The sequence below is a fragment of the Mercenaria mercenaria genome, chromosome 11 (assembly GCF_021730395.1).
Source record: "Mercenaria mercenaria strain notata chromosome 11, MADL_Memer_1, whole genome shotgun sequence".
Taxonomy (NCBI): domain Eukaryota; kingdom Metazoa; phylum Mollusca; class Bivalvia; order Venerida; family Veneridae; genus Mercenaria; species Mercenaria mercenaria.
Window position 1 is genome coordinate 63,365,767 of NC_069371.1, and position 19,851 is coordinate 63,385,617.

The 19,851-nt window shown below is 34.7% G+C and overlaps 2 protein-coding genes across 2 annotated transcripts; both read left to right on the forward strand.

Moving 5' to 3' along the window:
* The first annotated feature begins 5,260 nt into the window (after positions 1-5,260).
* LOC123531318 (retinol dehydrogenase 7-like) lies at positions 5,261-11,309 on the forward strand. Its single transcript, XM_053518146.1, has 5 exons — positions 5,261-5,593; positions 6,850-7,138; positions 7,983-8,146; positions 8,719-8,821; positions 10,186-11,309. Exons 1-5 carry the CDS (start codon positions 5,272-5,274, stop codon positions 10,289-10,291), a joined length of 984 nt encoding a protein of 327 aa, XP_053374121.1. The 5' UTR covers positions 5,261-5,271; the 3' UTR covers positions 10,292-11,309.
* Positions 11,310-15,673: 4,364 nt separating this feature from the next.
* On the forward strand, positions 15,674-19,257 carry LOC123532664 (17-beta-hydroxysteroid dehydrogenase type 6-like). Its single transcript, XM_053518147.1, has 3 exons — positions 15,674-16,025; positions 18,005-18,248; positions 19,008-19,257. The coding sequence occupies exons 1-3, from the start codon at positions 15,704-15,706 to the stop codon at positions 19,255-19,257; spliced, it is 816 nt and encodes a 271-aa protein (XP_053374122.1). The 5' UTR covers positions 15,674-15,703.
* Positions 19,258-19,851: the final 594 nt, after the last annotated feature.

Consider the following 19,851-nt stretch of genomic DNA (forward strand, 5'->3'; position numbering starts at 1 on the left):
AATCTACGATTCTGTTACCATTCTGTCAAATGAAACCAGTCCTGACAACTGTCGTTCGGGTTCCAACGAGAAATCAATAATTCATAAATCAGTCAATCTTACTTGTATGGCACACATGCAAATAGATCCCTACTTTGCACTGCGCATAGCGTACGCGGGTACCAAACTTGGATTTTTATCATAGGAAGTGGAGATCCGGCATAATATAGTCGTAAGCGTATTAAGTTTTGTACCCGGTTTATCATACGCACAGTGCGAAGCGAGGGTTCAAGCGGCAAGCAAGTGTTCCCTGTGTAAGTTTCACTGTTGCAAATCTTCATACATAAAGAGAATTCATAGTAAAACACATTAAAAGAAAACACTCTAAAATGTTACGAAATGCATTTAATGATCGTCACATATGCCCAATACAACGATACATTTTAAAGTGCTAAAATATTCGCTAAAATTAGACAGGGGCGAGGAGAGCGGGAATGGGGGGGGGGAAGGGGGGGGGGGTCTGATCCCAAGTGTCTGTGCAGTAATGCAGGTATTCAATATAAAGTATGCTATCAATGGGACAGACATTCCTTACATACTCATCTGATAAAAGCAGTTCTGTTATACAGGCCTTTCTTAAACATTGACATAGATCAGATGAATACTAAGTTTAGTTTTGGATTATAAACAGATGAACAGTTTTATATTCATTATACAAGTTCACGTTGTGTGCTTTTTATGTGATATGAAGTTTGAAGATTTGTGTTTAATCTTATGCAAGAAAGATGTTACTTTCAGTGTCAAAAACAATTAATTCAATCACCTTTATTTACTCATTTGTTTTTCTTTCTTTCTTTCTAAATGTCGCTCCCGTCACAGAAAAATTCTATTTGTACATACCGAAAGGCGATCAGATGTGTCAAAATATTGATTGAAGCTCTGAAAATCCGCGCAGTCTGGTCAGGATCCATGATGTTCGCTTTCAAAGCCTATTGCAATTAGAAAAACCGTTGGCGAACAACATGGATCCTGACCAGGCTGCGCAGATTCGCAGGCTGGTCTGGAGCTATGCTGGTCGCAAAGCCACTATGTTGGTTTTCTCAAGGCGCAGCTCAAATATTGATTGAATGTGATTCACAACGTTATTATCTTATGCATACACGAACATTGATTTTATTGAAAATGTAATTCATTAACATATCTTAATAGCAACAGAATCTTTCGTAAATTATGCGGATGTCGACGAAAACTTACCTGTATAAAACTGTGTTTTAAGATAAAATCAAAGTTTACTAATACATAATAATAATGTATATTAATCTTAATATAATACATGTAGTATGGTCGGATTACTTTTTATGCCCACAGGCAAGCAATCTATATCAAAGTAAAAGTAAAGAGTGTTAAAAACACATTACATTTTGAAATCATTTGAGGAAAGAAACGTATCAGTATGTTGATCAGTAAATGTAAGCAATCTTTCCATTAAATTGGTTTCATGTTGACAAAATATGCAGTTCTATAAGTTCACTGGAACTAAGGTGCTGCTGGCCAGCTTTGTCGGATCTTTAATTAATAATATGTTTTTCGATTGTTCTACCTGAAGTAGCATTTAGTGTATGAATATACTGAATAACATGCACGAATATTTTTACATCTGCACCTTATGTCTTAGTTACCATTGCGTGTGTAAGGGATCAACCTGACAGGACAAATTTTGCTTCTACTGTCCTTGGCATTGGAATGTGGTTGGGATAACAAGTGGGGTTTGTGTAAAATTAATCGCTTTATCTTAGAGCGTGGCTTATTCATTTTATATGTTTTGTATAAACTCTATATATTTATAAAACGAAACTGTAATTAAAGAAAGAAGTAATGGGGTTTAAAAAATTAAACAAAGAACAGAAGAGTTCTGAGATGATCTCATTCATTAAACATTTGTCATTCTACACGATGCTACAGGAGTATGCATAACAAGTAAACTATCAAAAAGTGTAGTACACCAAATGCGGTCTCTATGTTGTGTTGTAAACCTTCAAAACTAAAATAAGATGTTTTAACAGTGTTGTTATATTTTCTGGTCCTTTGGGATTATGGAGTTCATTCAACATTTGAGCCGCGCCATGAGAAAACCAACATAGTGGGTTGGCGGCCAGCATGGATCCAGACCAGCCTGCGCTACCGCGCAGTCTGGTCAGGATCCATGCTGTTCGCTAACAGTTTCTCTAATTGCTATAGGCTGTGAAAGCGAACAGCATGGATCCTGACCAGACTGCGCGGATGCGCAGGCTGGTCTGGATCCATGCTGGTCGCAAAGCCATTATGTTGGTTTTCTCATGGCGCGGCTCATATGTGTAATAGGATTCCTCTTAAGCCGGTGCTAGGGGACGTGAGAGGTTTTGCACATTTCATTACCTCTCATGAAAAAAGTCAATAAAACCGAATCTACTATTATTCTTCTTAGTTGCATTCTTTGCTTCCAAAGGATCGTTTTACAGATTTTATTTAATTTAATAGGTAACAAGGGGAAATTGAGCCTACATTATTGTTTTTATTTTGACCTTTTTATTATTTACGTACAAAACATAATTAGTACGTTAGGCTTAAATGAAAACATTTTAATAAGACAATAATGCTTATTTTTCAATTGATGTGTACAACATCGTGTATGTATGTATATATAATATATAATAATGCATGCTGCGCATGTGCGGTTTGTGATTTCTAGTTCGACTCTCGGTAACATTTACATATCTTTTAAAACGTTATAGTCAAACGTCTTAAAACAAAATGAAAATTATTTTAATCGAGTTTTTTTTAATCAAAATTTTGTGATATTGATAAAGTACATGTAGTATCACAATTTTGCAAAATATAAACAAAAAATAAACACATAAAACTTGTGTGGTCCTCAGAAATATTGAAAATAAATTTATCACTTTGATCAATGTAGATCTATGTCCATTATGATCTTATTATTTTTAAATTACGTAAAGGACGGCTGGTGAAAAATGATATCGTATTTTAACTAACTCGCCAAAAGTATTATAAACACATCCGCAATAACGTTACATTTATAGTTATAATTAACATAATTATATTACTACTTCGTACAGAAAGTCCAAGCACCACCTGCCCACGTTCCGGCCGAAAGGTTGTTATTTTGACATTCATGACCTGTCAAACGCTGAATATTTTACAAACAACAACTGTTGATCATAAATGTGTTTGTTTCAATAAAGGATATAGATACACTAGATAGGGGTGGTAAGTTATAAGAGTTAAATAATTTGTACTGATTTAATAGGTATGCGTAGAAACTGTGGTTAGGTCATCTTTAAATAAAATAACGTATAAAAGTGTTAAAAAACTTTGGATTTAAAAACTGTCTGATTAGTACCCATATGTAATACGACGATAGGTAAATTTAAAGAAAAATAACTTTATACAACACTGATAAATGTGGTTGTGTTAAAAAAGACCCTAAAATACCAATTTTGAGGAACAAAAACTGCCTTTGTTGTTTTTGTCTTATTGATATTGACAGTTTCACAAACAAGCTGAGAGATAGCGTTATGTTCGGATATATTATATCAATTGTATTTTCTTTTATTCTATGCGAAAAAAAATTAATCGTTGATTGATCTGTTCAAATTTGGTTCCAGAGAACTCAATCTTAGCTTTGCATTATTTTCAAAGAAGAAATATGTCGACTTCAAATAAACTATTTCATATGCCTTTAAACATTGTATACATTTTAGTATTGAAATAATTCATAGTTTGACCATTGTTTAGTTTAGTTTACACATAATTTATTTTAGGTCGATTGTGAAGGAAGTTCTACAACTTATATTAATCACTCTCGACGTCTCATTCCTAATGGAATCCATCGCCACGAGGGTATGAGAGAAGAGGCCAGTTTCCCTTTTAATGCTGAGCGCCAAGCAAGGGAGCTACTGGTACCATTTTTCACGTCTTTGGTATGACGCGGCCGGTGATCGAACCCACGACATCCCGCACTCGAAGTGGACGCTTTACTACTAGGCTATCGAGGCGGTTAGTTTGCGTCATGTCTCTAAATTTAAGTTGTGATTCTATTTCAGATATTATGATAACAATATGGCATAAGTTTTGTCTAAAATTTGTTTAACAGTAGCATCTTTTAAACAGTTGTAAAAACAATCGGTGGGCACTATAGTAGTATAAACTTGCAACGAATTTTTATACATGATTCAATTTTAAACAACACTAAACAGAGTTTTTACTTTTGTATATAAGAACCTCAACATAATAAAATAATGAAATTAACTAAAATAGTTATGATCCGTTCCAGGGACCTTTACAATAGATATGAAATTTAGATGTCCATATGGAAAATATTGACGTGTCAGGCTCCAATATAAGTGAATATCAAACAAACGTGTCGAATGGTTAATGTGCCAGGGCTATTTCTAAATTTGGAATATTTGAATAGCACTTTTCTGCGTGCTAGTTCAATCATTTCATTATTACGGCTTGATGTTGCAAGATTCATGAATACAGGGCGAGGGCCACGCCAGCCTAAACAAATACGTACTATTTTTCACGTCTTTGATAAGACTCGGCCAGGGAGCATAACCACGAGCTCTTGAACTCGAAGTGGCCGCTCTATAATTAGGCTGCCGAGTCGGTAGGCAATATAAGTAAAGGTTACTAGTTACATAATAAAAAGAGATTTGTCATTAAAAAAGTATCAAATAACTGTATTCAATACTGGCCAGTAGGTAGCCTGGTGAGTGGCGGGTCCGTAACATATTAAACAGTTCAAGCGATACATGATCGACAAAATATACAATCGTTTGTTTCCGCCTTCGCTTGCTTGATTAAACGACTTGATAAAAGGGTCGCAGTGCGGTTCCGCATAATCCGAACTTAATCGAATAATTTCATTGTCTGCTATATCATACATGATGATACATGTATATTGTACACAATGAAAAAGTAATTGTTATCCACATCTAGGTCTAAATAAGTTTGTAAATATACATTCATATAAAAGAAGACATATACTTTCTAAAAGTGCAAACTCGGCTATTGGTTAGGCTATAAATTAAGATTTTACATTTTCCTATAGCCAGTCACACTAACTGTATAAAGGATTTAAATCTAGGTCTCTGAATATAACTGAACACTAAACGTACAGTCGTCTGACAATGGCTCAGAAACCCAGACTTTTTTATCATTTATAACATTTCTTTATATAATTTCAGGTCTTTACTCGTCGGATGAAAGCGCAAAATAATTAATATTAGAATGGATCTTTTACTGCTATTGTCTTTCGTTTTCATTGTTGCATTTATCCTTGACTGGCTGTTCAGGAAATTGAAAATCGGCAATTTCGAATCACGTTATGTACTTATTACCGGATGTGATTCCGGTTTCGGACATAAACTGGCTAAGAAGCTGGAAAAATTAGGATTTAATGTGTTTGCCGGTTGTCTGACAAAGGCTGCAGTTGAGAAATTTAATCAAACAAGTTCTTCTAAGTTGAAAGCGATAGAAATGGACGTATCAAAGGATACAAGCATTGAAAAGGCAATGGAAATTGTACAGCGGACACTCCCAGGGGGAAAGGGTAAGAGACATGATCTACAAGTGTTCATGTAGTGTGTGTGATAAACGTTGTTGTCCTAATTAATGTCACAATTCTCAGTTAACTACAAAAGTATTAAAGTTTTGGACGAGTGCTTATTCGGAGAATTTATATTGAAAATGATATATATTAAGAGCTACTTTTGTACTTTTTGTACCTATCCATTTTCATTCGTAAAGTTCCAGAATCATTAACAGTATTTCGAGGGTATTTTGTGAGTGTGTTGATGTTATATATTTACGGACTAATTCAATAGCATACTGGATAGCACTACTTTTTTGTAAATGTACCATATATGTTTTTTCTCTCCCGACAAATGGAGGATCGTACCTTCTTTTAAGCTAGTGAATTCGAAACGATGTTTCTCATGACTGATCTGGTGCGTTCTGCCCATGTCAGAAGTCCATTGTACTCGGGTGCAGGGCAAATATATGCAATTTTTTTTGCATGTTCGCACGCATAAAGTGTATGCTATATACATTATACTGTCTAAAGGTTAAGGTTAAGATTACCATGGTTACAGAAAATATACATTAAAGATGCTAGATATTTAAATTGCTTTAATCCGGTATATACCGGTGTCTGCAATATATCAAAGGCGCTTCAGATCTATTTTTAGTCAGTCAACTCGTAATGACAATCGGCCCTTCCCGTTCTTTTACGTATTTTCCGTATGCGTTTTATCAACGTCCAGTAGTTATCAAAATGAATTTTCTGCTACGGTACGGCTAAAGGATGCCGAAATAGTATACGAGAATACGCATTATACGGAGATTTGCAATTGTCATTGCGAATTTACTACTTAAAGACCATAAATGCAACAACTTAAGTGCATGGACTAGACATTTATTACCTTTTAGGATATAGATGACATATAGGTTGCATATAGTTAGTGGTTTGTTTATGTATTAGTGCTCGTGACAATGTCTGTTTTTAATTAAGTCTACAAGAAAGTTCTGTAGAAACACAGGAATCTACCCAGTAAAATCTTTGTTCTCAAAAGTAGCAGACTGTTGAGTCTGTTCAAGACCTGTGATGACATCGGCAACACCCCTGTTGCCCCTGATGCCCGCTTATGACGTTAAAACGTAACTAAATATAGATGAATACTTTAAACTCGAATCTTTCTCATGATTTATTAAGACGTCGCAATTTGTTTCATATACTTGCAGCAAAATTAATTTTAGATATTTGTTATGAAATAATGAGTTATTGTTTTTATATTGTACTATAATCAGCCCATAAATGGCCAGATTTTACATTTACAGGACTGTGGGCAGTTGTGAACAATGCTGGTATTTTGGGTGGAATTGGGTCGATTAAACTTCACACAAGACAGGACTACGAAAACACACTTGCTGTAAATCTGTACGGCGTTATCATGGTAACGAAAGCATGCATGCCATTAGTTTTGAAAGAAAAGGGGCGTATTGTTAATACAGCAAGTGTTTTGGGAAGAATCGCGTTGTTAAACTCGTCCTATTGCATATCCAAATATGGTGTAGAGGCCTTCTCTGATGTCCTCAGGTAAGTATCACTTTATCAGTTAAACTTTACAAGACATTGAGCAATTTATTTCATGAAAGAAAATGTAACGGTAATCGGTACGTTCCGTGCGATAACGTATACTAGTATGAACCTTCGGTATTTTTTGGACGATAATATAGCTCTTGCATATGGAGAATACATAAGCAAAAGGGAATTTCCAGGATCTTCATGTAAAGTGTTTGCTGCAGTCAATATTTATAAAAATTAATCTTTTTGTCGAAGGTAATTAAAGAAGACATTTAGAAACATTGTTCAAATTTTGTCTTTAATTACCTTGTAGTAATTAGATAAAGAACCTGCAAATCGCGGAATGACAGAAAATACAATAAGATTGCATGAAACAACATATAAATGTATTATCTTAAGGATTTAGTCATAACTAAAACTACCTTCGCTCGATTGTTGCAAAAAGACGCACTAGCAATTAAAGACACGATAAGTTGTCTAGTATTGTCGAAACCTGCTAATAATCAAACTTTGAACCATTCCAGATGAGCAGAGTTTTTGCTTTACCTCAACACTATATAACTATGTATATAGTCACCAATAGCATATACTTCTTTGTCAAATCAACTTGGATGTATGCCTATCTTTTTATAATTTCTTTAATGCCTGACTCGCTATGTTGTTTTCGATGCGTCTCTAAAGAGCGAATTAAACAAGGTAGTACGGTAACTAATTTATTTCATCAAGCAGGATCATCAAGCTAATGTTTCTTGATATTCTATCTTCATTTTTAGCGACAGCATTTCTTTAAAGTAACAATTATATATCAGTTTCTAAAAACGGCTCCTAATTTTTTTATACTTTTTATTTTTAAAAGGCGAGAGCTGTATAGAACTGGCGTGAAGGTACAAATTATTGAGCCCGGGGCTTTTAAAACGCCCATATTTGGCAGAGAATATATCAGGCGAATGGCCGAAAACAAGGTAGCAAGTTTACCAGCTGAGATCAGATCTCAACTTCCTAACGACGCCGTTGGCCAGCGTAAGTTCTTTTTCTTAGCTAGGGGTTCAGTTATGAGATAGCTGGTCCGAGTGTCAATGACTTATGAATATGAATCCTCTTCACAAGAAACCAGCACTATTCTCCCATTAAATCAGCTGAATACTATATCGTGTAAAATTAAGACTTATATAATATTTCCTTAAAATACTGGAAAAGCTATTAGTAACTTGTACCTCTTTCACCCACGATTCCGTAATACAGTAACTTGAAACTGGCCTTACAGAGTATACTGTTGTGAAAAATGTTCTACAGTTCTACCGACAACATAAAGTTAATGATACAGCTTTTTAATGTTTAGCCGTTCTTGTGAAATTTCTGATAATTGAAATATGCATAAACTTTATTGTAAATGTGGTTGTTAATATACTGGTAACAACATTGTTTAAATATTATTCATTACGTTTATTTTTCTTCAAAATTTTCCAAACTAAATGTACTTACTTAACATAAAAGTTTGAATATGAATAAAGCTGGGTGTTAGTTTATTGTTCTAAGGGCATTGTTTGCTGCATATGCAAAGTCTGACGTAGTTTTCTTTTTCTTTTGTCCAGTGGAAGGATCCATTCATCGGTTAGAGGAAACAGGGTCAACAAACATTCATATTGTCGTAGATGCCTATATTCATGCTATCACAGCCAAATTTCCGAAAAAGAGGTAGGACGGATAAGTAGATGATAATCAGAAAAGCACACGATTTTAATGAGTGCAGGATGAACCGATCATCTCTTATTTAGCATCAATCACATTTAACCCTTATCCTGCTAAACTATGATGAATCTGTTCATCTTTCCATTTGGACAGTACCATTAACTGTTAAAAGGTGTGCTTTCCAAAAATATACTGACTGAATGGCGAACGGTGCATATCATCATCAGTCTGTACGGATGTGCAGGCTGGTCATGATATGCACTGGTCGCAAAGGCAAAATCAATCGTGTCCAGCATGGTAAGGCTTATTTTTTAAAGCAACAATTTAGTAAAACGAAGAGTTGCAAGGTAATGCAGAAACTGTGATATATATTAAGATTTAACTGTAAACATGCACTGTTTGTGGATAAACGCAAATTCTAACCCGACCAGATTGGTTTTCCTATTTAACATACTTTAAGAAGACTGAAAAGTGTGTGTTATTATGAAACAATTCACTGTTTAAACATCACAATTATAACGTCAAACGTCAAAGAAGCACTCACAAAACGGCAACTATCTGGTGGATGCCGTCAAGGATGTTCATAAGAAACCTTCAGAACGTGTATAATCGAAATAATATATCTCAAACAGTGATTTGTTTTTTAATAAAATCATTGTTTGCCGTTTAGTTGGTATTATTGTATCAGACAGACTGCGCCCTTATGACATAACTCCAATGATTTAATCCAACAACAAATCACTATTTTGAATATATTGTTTTTAAGTAATGCACTGAATAAAATAGCTGTTTGAAACCTAAGTAGTGACTTTTTTTTCTATTTCTGAAATGAACACTATTGATGATATTTCAATCAATACAGTAGATTTATACTCAAGCACTGTTTTTGGATAAACGCAAACTCTAACTCGACCAGATTTGTTCCGCTTAAGCCGGTGCGAGGGGGCGTGAGGGGTTGCATATTTCATTACCTCTCATGAACAGACTCAATCAAACCGAGTCTGCTATTATTTTGCTTGGTTGCATTCTATGCTTCCAAAGGATCTTCTATCAGATTTTATTAACTATCACAATGGCAATCTTTAAGTGCCGTATGGCGGCTGTAAAAAGTCTTCCCGTACTTGAATTCAGTGTTGTTATATTTTCTCGGGATCATGGAGTACAATTGCGCTTAAGCCGGTGCTAGAGGACGTGAGGGGTGTTGCATATTTCATTACCTCTCATGAACAGACTCAATCAAACTGAGTCTGCCATTATTTTGCTTAGTTGCAATCTGTGCTTCCAAAGGATCTTCTAACAGATTTTATACTGTCAGCATATTGTCATTCCGTAGACGTTAAGTTTTAGAGCAGCTTATTTTTCTTTTTTAGATACCTGGTTGGCAATGATGCAAAGTATGTATACTGGTTCTTGTCGGTTCTTCCCGAGTGTATAAGCGATTTCTACATAAACTGGCGAGGCGCGTACTCAATTTAGAAGGTCAGAACTTCTCAATCGATGGAGTTGACCACCATATGTCATAGACATAGTACTAGAGATCAATCAGTGACCCAAATAATAATCCTACCTTGCATTTACATTAACACCTGTGTGACGACAATTAAAGGGCAGAATGCAGTAACTGTATGGTTAAAAACTCAGTGATAAGTCATTTCATTTAAGTGTCCATTTTCATGATAAATACTGAAGAGTTTTTTCTTGTTTTTATATATGATGTGTGATACGATATAAGTAACATTATATCTAAATTTCAGCGTAAATAGTGGATCTGAATTTATTTTATATGTCTTAAAACATTTTGTGATATCATACAAAAAGCATGTATTTGACAATTCTTTTGCATTGACATAAGCTTTTTCTGCAATAATCCAGTTATAATTGGGGATTAAATATTTATCAATTGCTAGATAGGTAGGACTATCTGCAAGAGCGAGTACATGGAAATTAAATAAGAAATTTCAGAAAATCATCAATGAAATGCTTGAAAATGATCAGATCAAAACTTGAGTATTTTTTTGGTCTTAATTTATATATATAAGCAATCATCTTTATCTTTTTAATGGTTTTTCATAATTTGAAATTTTAGGTACTATCTCTAATATCATATGATTTAACCGGATGATTTTATGTGTTCAATATTTCTAAATTAACGTTGTTATCAAAGTAGACAGACACGTTGTTACGGACTGGTAGACGGATATTCCTATGTTTCCTAGCGTAGTTTGCTTTTTATTTACTTGAGCATATAGTAGCAATCACTTTGAATATAGAATGAACATTTACTAGACATATAATGTTCAAGCGGACACATGAACTAAAATACCAACACCTCCAGGTACGAGAGATTTTTTATCAAAGAGCGTCCTGGAAATATTTTCATAATTAGTACAGTTTGATAACCTTTAAATTTAAAAGTGTAATTAATCATAGTTACTTTTTTGCTTATTTATACATGTAAATATAAAAGCAAAACGTTTACGACACAGTTAATAAAGCAAAAGGGTCGGACACAAGTTGTTATGTAACATTGGGGGGAGACCCTCCTACAGAGAGTGAATATATATAATAATATCACCACATGTGATATCAGAATTTTGAGCTATTTGTAACATGCATATGTATATATTAAGCAAAAAAAAACGAAAATGTGTTACATTGGAAATAATCGTATTTTTTCCGGATACTTCAATTTAAATTAATATATATAATAACAATGGTAAGGCCTTTGAATCCCGTACGAGAGCACCCCAAGAACATGGAGTTTTTTGATACCAACATAATTATGCATATAAGAAATGTTTGCAACAGAGTAACAATGTAGTAATCAGGCTTGTATCTGGGTGTACGCCTATACGCCTGTGCGTACAATTCAAATTTGTCACAAACTGTCAACGAGGACAAAACAAACATATAAAGGAACACAGTGGGCACCGCAAAGGAATGGCCGGGGGCAACACCTTCGAACGATATACCTATGTATATTTTTCTTCTTTCTAAATGATGCATTGCTTACAAAGCTGGTTATACTGACAGTGTTTCATTTCTTTATATCATACTTAGTCTAATCTTCATTGCACTTTGCAGTTCACGTGATCAGTGGCATCAAGATTATTGTACTCCGTAGCGTAAAAGTGAACAAACCTTATTTATGGAGTACGGACATATCAACTGATGCTGAACATGTATTGTTAATCGTTTTAAATTTCGTATAATTGAATTCGTAGTGTCATATGATCTTGATTACATATGTGTATAACTTGCATCCTTTTGGTCGAAGTTTCCTATACATGTAGAAGACATTTCGCATAGATACATATGACACTCAAGAACCAAAAATTCTGTCTGCCTAAGTGACAAACCTAAGTAGAAACAAGTGAAATGGAAGTAAGCAAGTGTTTTAATGCCACGGAAAAATAAATTTTACAAGTGTATTTTTACAAGTACATGTTTATGTCTCAAAAGAACTGTCCAGCTTTTAACACTGTTTAATGTAGAGCGGAAGATCCAGGATATCTCCTTCGGACATAACATTAGGTATGAACAGAAACCTCAATAAAGCCATACACTTGTTCACAAAGGCAACCTGATGGTTTCCTCACGACGAAAAAATAAAAATAGACACCTCGTGCGGGGTTTCGAACATACAAAGATTCAAGCGGATACAAACTACAGACTATGTCTCAAAGGTATACTAGATCCGAGTTTCATATTAGAAAATATGAAAAGTTACTACATATAGTTTATGTAAATATAAAGTAACAGGTTTATCTGTATTAACAGTACTATATGCCCTAGGTTTGAAATAAGACGTAATGCATGTATAGCTAAACACAGTAAAAATATTTGCTGCTATTACAAAAAGTTTAGCCAATTATTTATTATATTTAATTGGCGCTAAATCTCAGCATACCGATACATGTATACAAATTGGATGTTTGGATGTTTTAGATTTAGAGCACCTCTTCAGTCGAAACATTTTGCCACAAACCCCTAGTTGCGATACTCAGTCAAAAGTGAGATTCTGTTGTGCATGCAAGTTTCTACGGCAGCTACCGAGCGCTCTTTTCTACATATCACTTTGCCCATTGAACCTCGGTATACTCAATTTCGGCATGTCGGAATCTATTTTACACAAAAGATCACCCGCTAACTGCTATTCAATTATCAATGAGATCCAATAAAACAGAGCAAGGGGAGAATAAAAATGATAGTCATCCGTTATCTCGAGTAAGAAAAACGAGAACCTATATCTAGATCTGAATACAGAAGTACTATTTAGCAATTCGCGCAGTTTGAATTTGCCTTTGCCAAAATTAAATGTTTACTTTTACTAAACAAATGCCAAGTTTCCCGCGAGAAAACTTGAGACATTGGCAATCTACATCTATCAAAATAAACCTGCCAAAATGCTGATGCAGACGCAATGCATTAAATTAAACACAGACAAAGATTTCAAATACGATAACAACCCCAAAAAAAACACCCTAGTATACCTGTAATGTGCGAGGTAACGTTCCATTCATTGCCTATGTAATCTTGACGTTGTGGAGGATATTAAATGAATAATAAATAAATAATGATTATGACAGCTTTGCACACGGTTCGAATATGCGATTTTTTCACATGTATAGCATTTAGATGCAGTTACCCAAACTGCCCTAGTGTTAGGTCCCTTTGGCGTGCGCGGGTCTTGGCAGTTGTACAATAAAGTTTATCATAGAATGACAAAGTTTCAGTGACGCAAACATTTTGAAACATATCCATATATCTACTGTTACTCTACTAGTGTACGAAAACAGGAAGTATATTGTGTAGAGCAATTCACAGAACTCTTATTCTTCAACATTCTAAGTCTCAGCCGTGCTAGAGCGATACATAAATTCATCGTCAAATTAATTAGGACTCTTAATTGTAAATAAAGTATACGAAAAATGGCTGTATTCCTCGAGTTGCAGTTTTTGCGTCACGATCCCTGCCATTAAGCATGAGCGGTGTGCTAAACTATGATTTTAAATGATTATCTTTGTAATATGTAGTACAAATGTGACAAACAAAATATATTAACGCTGGAATATAGGAAATATTTTACACTGTGAAAAAAAAAATACAAAGCGTGGTCTTAACTTAATTTAAAAACATCCAGTAGCGTGCATACTGCTGCAATAATTCAATAAAATGTTAGGACATTAAACACATTGCCTTGGTCTGATATATACATGTATATGCAACTATTAATTTGTAACTGGATACTAGTTTTTTTCTCATTTTCTTGGGGGCCAAATTATGTATAATTCCCATCAAAAGAATACAGTTATTTTGTGTTAGGTCTTTCATCTTAAATGTCATTATTGCAATATACATTATGCCACATCTTTCTTATTAGGATGAATTTTATTTGGTCTTCATTTACACAGTCTACTAAGACAATTTTATCGCTGCGTTCAACAATATCTTCTATACAGGGGCCGTATTCATAAAGCATCTTAAGTATAAGTATAAGAAATTGATTATTTACTTAAGTATTACTTAAGTAAGAAATTTATTTTACTTAAGTATATTTGTTATTCATAAAACAACTTAATAAGTAATTATTGGCTTTTATTGTGGACGAAAACATTTAAAAAAAAAACAACATTAATTTCAGACAGATACAACATACACAATTATGTTTAAAGTGCTTTTATATGAAAAACAACACTTTAATCGTACTCACGACGCCATTTTGTTTTCTGACTTAAGTAATTTCTTACGTATCTTAAGTTTAAGCTATTTTATGAATAGGTCTTAAGTGTTTTACTTAGACTTAAGCTGAAATCACCACAAACTTAAGTAAAATCTTCAACTTAAGTCAAAACATATACTTAAGATGCTTTATGAGTACGGCCCCAGATATTCAATTTGTTCCAGAATTATACGGATGCATCTGGCTGCCTTTATATACTGTACAGATTAGAAACTTAGAATATCTGTTAATTCAGTCAAGATTGATTGATTCTCGTCAGTAATCTTTGAACTCTGATTTACGCTTTGAAATTATATTGATCATAAGTATAAACTAAAATTCATAGAAAAAGGATTTTACAGAAAAAAATGTCTAATTCCGTATTGCAAGACATATGTCTGTGAAAATCGGACCACTTTTCTTCTACTTTACGATATAGAAGTTTTAAGCCCCGCTCCATGACCCTGCCTTTCGCGGTTGTCAATATTCGGCGGTTGAATTTCATCTGTGCTTGATAATTTCTATATACGCACGGGATTCCCCTGGGCTATACATGTGATGGGTATCATATTGTAGCTTGGAACATGCACTTTCGAACGACTATAAGCCGTCTGATATGTGTCATTGAACGGCTGAACACCAGTGCAGTAAACATAGTGCCAAAAACAAAATTTCCTATACATAATGATATACATGCGTACACAGAAGCGGCGTTTTACCCGAGTCCTGACCGGGAAATTTTGCTTGTAAGCCCGAGATGACTAAGCATTTACGACTTGACAGTATTAAGTGTCACCTCAGGGCCCTTCCCCTTTAAGTTGTCACTTTTCTTCGGTTTAATATTTCTATTACCGCAGCCTTCAGCTTGGTGTTAAAGGTATCCTATTGTAGCTTGGCTCATGCACTTTCCAACGACACTAAATGTCTACAAAAAGAATCCATAAAACTAACCGGTACATTGATTGCACTGCATATTTTAGAAGATACAAATGGATACAAATGGGTTATTTCGATAATATCGTTACAGTGTTTGCCTACTGTCAGCAGTTTAATGCAGTTTAATGAAATAAAGTATATTTTCTAATTGGTTGATCAATTTATTTTTGTATCTTACTTCTACATCCGTTTTACTTGACAGTGCTGAAAGTTTAAAAGTAAAGTTTAATATGGAGATTCTGTTGCTATTTGCTTTTGTTTTGGCTCTTGCCTTTGTCATTGAATGGCTTTTGAGGCAATTGAAGATTGCAGATTACGAATCACGATATGTACTAATTACTGGATGTGATTCGGGTTTCGGACATGAATTAGCAAGGAAGCTGGATAAGTTAAATTTTCACGTGTTTGCTTGTTGCTTGACCAAAGATGCTGTTGAGAAATTCAGTGCGACGAGTTCGTCGAAATTGAAAGCGATAGAAATGGACGTCTCAAAGGATGCTAGTATTGAAAAGGCAATGGAAATAGTAAAGAGGGTATTACCAGATGGAAAAGGTAAGGCTCAAAATTGATAACTTGTGTAATGTTTGCAGTTACTGCATTCAGTATGCATTCGTATGCCTAAGAGTATGAAATTTAAAGTGATACACGGTTTAAATTTTAGCCTGCTGGCGGAAAGAGGATTCTGCTTTTGCGACCAGCGCAGACCAAGATCAGCCTGTACATTATGGTCTGCACTGTTTGCTATTCAATCAATAAATTTTCAGTAAACGCCTCTTCGAATGATTAATGGTGCTGCTCAAATGGAATGATAGACCAGTCCATTTTAGAAATTTAGCAGGGTAAAGGTTAATTACCATGTATTAGACTGAACAAGATTCTTCAATGTAAAGAAATGACTGTTTAGTAGTGTTTAATACGTTAAAAAGGGCCTATAAAATGTCATTTTTGCCTTAAACTAATCTCAACCTGTTTATCATTTTCCAGTTTGATCGAGAAAAAATCGTATTTTGTATGTCGGAGAACTTTAATTTTTATCTTTTAGACAAGGTCAACCTCCCTTCTAGTCGTATGATAAGCAAATATCTTCTACATGCTGGATTATTTTATCATAAGTGTACTCTAGGGCTTTCGTAAAACATGCATTTTTATGATGTATTTCTAATTTATTTTGAATGCCATTAAATAGCATCGGTCTGATGTACACGTTTACAGACGATATTAATCATTTGTTAATTCACGAGCTACCCACACAGTTTACTAAAATACATATATGTTTAAGATCCCAGATAAAACACAAAAAAGCCATTATAAATGTTTATTACACGCATTTAGAAGTAGGTATTTATTTAGGCCAAACATAATAGTAGGTAATGTTTCTACATTCAATTTGGTCATTTTCTGTTTAAGTACAAATAGAATAATTAAAGAAATTCCATTAAAACATTTTGCTTTACAAAGAAGAAATGATTAAAAAATACACATTGAATTACAATCAGTATCATTATTAGTCTAGGTGAAAAGCAATGGTTATACTCTTTTTTATTTTTATTTTCGCTCGCTGAACAAAATGATCGGCGGTCAAAATGTTGTTTAATAATTTTTTGTTTGTTTGTTTGTTGGGTTTTTTTTGTTGGTTTTTTGGGGGGTTTTTTTATCAACTGAAACGTACCTATTTCGGGCCTTATACCTCTTTGAAAATTCTATGCGCGAAAATGTCATCATCAACATAGTGATTTTCCTCTAGACTTAGATTATGAAAACTTGAATGAGGTACCAAATAATCTAGCAAAAGATCAGGCACACTATCCTATCTTTTTATGCGCCCAATTTTCTAAGTGCATTATGAAGTTTTGGCAAATCAAGGATTAAACAAATAAATGAAAATATTTTGACCCGAACGTGCAGGGCTTTATTTAGTCATATGCTTAGAATTGCCAGGCACTTCCACCACGAGCTGGGATTCGAACATTGCCGAATATTCTGCTGTCATAGAAATACACCTGCCCTTACCATTTGGAACTTCCGATATGTCTAGATCTTATTATTTTTCCATCATAAAAGTTACAGCTCATCACATTTGTATGCTGTATTTGTCTAAAGTTAGTACACGTTATCAAGATACTTACATTTTATTTCACAGACAGCGCAGTACAATTTGTTTATTTTTTAGATTTTATTCCTGTTAAGAATGGCAATTGGATACAATTGAAATGTTTGCCTTTCAGGTACTATTTAAGCACTATCAATATTTTCTGGGGCCTCCGTGATTAAGGTCACTGATTTTGAACCATTTGCCCCTCACCAATGTGGGTTCGAGCTACGGTGCGTTGAATTTTTCATGAAATGAAGCCATCCTGGCTGTATTACAAAAGGTCGGTAGTTTTTACACAGATGCCCCGTCCGTGACGAAATAATGCACGGAGGGGCACCTGGGGTCTTCATCCAAAAGCTAAAAGGTCTCCATATAACCTAATATTATGTCCCTGTGACGTTAAAACCAACAAAAATATTCTCTTATTTTACATTGACAGGACTTTGGGCAGTTGTGAACAATGCTGGTATTGTGGGTGGAATTGGGTCCATTAAACTTCAAACTAGACAGGACTACGAAAAAACACACGGCGTTATCATGGTAACGAAAGCATGCATGCCATTAGTTCTGAAGGAAAAAGGGCGTTTCGTTAATACAGCAAGTGTTTTGGGAAGAATCGCATTCTTAAACTCGTCATACGCAATTTCCAAATACGGCGTAGAGGCCTTTTCTGATGTACTTAGGTAACTATTTATTACATTGTCGCGTTCGCCCATTTAAACACCGCAATAACAGTTGATAAGGAAATGAAAAGTGACTTTGTCTGAAAATATTCAGATGGTTTGAGCTCATGAACACGATAAGATTTGAAGTTCTGTGTTTATCTGATGTCTAGTCATTTATGGGTATTAGAAGTATTTCAAGTGCAGTTAGTTAAGTACACATTCGAGAAAAAAAAACAATGTGTTTCCTGACATGTAACTAATCCGATGAAGTCCGGACTAATGGTTACATTTTTAAGTTCGGCGACATCTACATTATCATATTGTAAGTATGGGAATCATACTGCCATTGCTTCAGTAACATACAATGGACATACGACGTACATTGTCTACTCTACACGTAAGCCGAAAGAAAGAAGCAGTTACTTTCATGATAATTCTTCTTTGCAGCCAGTTTCAAAACATATGGTACATTACCACACCTATATTGAGATAGTGTATGTCTGTTGGCAAACAGAAAAAGAATGTTAATACTGTTCTGCAAAATCTTTTTAAAACAAGTTTGATATCAGTGATGCCGTTACGTATCTAAACGGAAATGAAATAAGAACACGTTTCTGTAAATCTAGAAAACAATTTCCTTCTTTCCAATACTTAGTCTAGTAAACATTTATTTTCTATACCAGTCGCAGTTTATTATTCAGTTATCCGCACATCAGAATTTGTAGTTTGTAAATGTCATGATAGTGATTTCAAATATTCTGTTTTGTACCTATAAAGACGAGAGCTTTATAGAACAGGTGTGAAGGTACAGATTATTGAGCCTGGGGCTTTCATAACGTCAATTTGGGGAACTGTCAGGCGGTTGGCTGAACAGAAAGCAGCGGGCTTGAATTTACCAGCCGAAGTCAGGTCGCAACTTCCTGATGATGCCTTAGCCCAACGTGAGTACTCTTTATCACTTGCACAAGCTGGTGTGTATTCGACAGTTCGCGGCATTAAACTACAACAGCAGATTGTGATAATGTAATTACGAATGGTGATCGCTTACGAATACAACAACTTCAAACAGATAATATTACCCGTAGACTGATGACGAAAATTTATCTGAAAAACAAAGTGAAAGAAGGTTTCGAACTCATGTTTTAATATTTTGGTTTTGTCAGGTTTAGCTTTAAACCAACATATTTGTATGTCATATTGTGACCTTCTAGCTTTCAACGGTAGTGCATGACCCCATTTGCCCCTGAGTAGAATCATCAACATTCCGTAAACCAAAAGAAGGGCTGCTGAACATGTGAGAGTTCTATACCCGAAGCGAGGTTTTGAACCCACGCTGGTGAGAAACAGGTGAATCAGTCTCAAGTGTACCTAAACTCAACTTCTTCTCCAGTTTAAAGTGCACATACGTCAAAAAAAAAACATATCTAAATTGACTCGACCCCAAATGCGGCTATAGCTAAAGGGGGCCAAAAGAGGGGTCAACGAACGATTAATCCAGCAAGAAAATTTTGTACGTTATTGAAAGGAAAAATTTTGCTACGTATCTGGCTTCGGAAAAGGGGTCATTAATGGAAGAAAACATTGTTTTAAAACGCCATCACTCACTTTTACCTTATTTTTG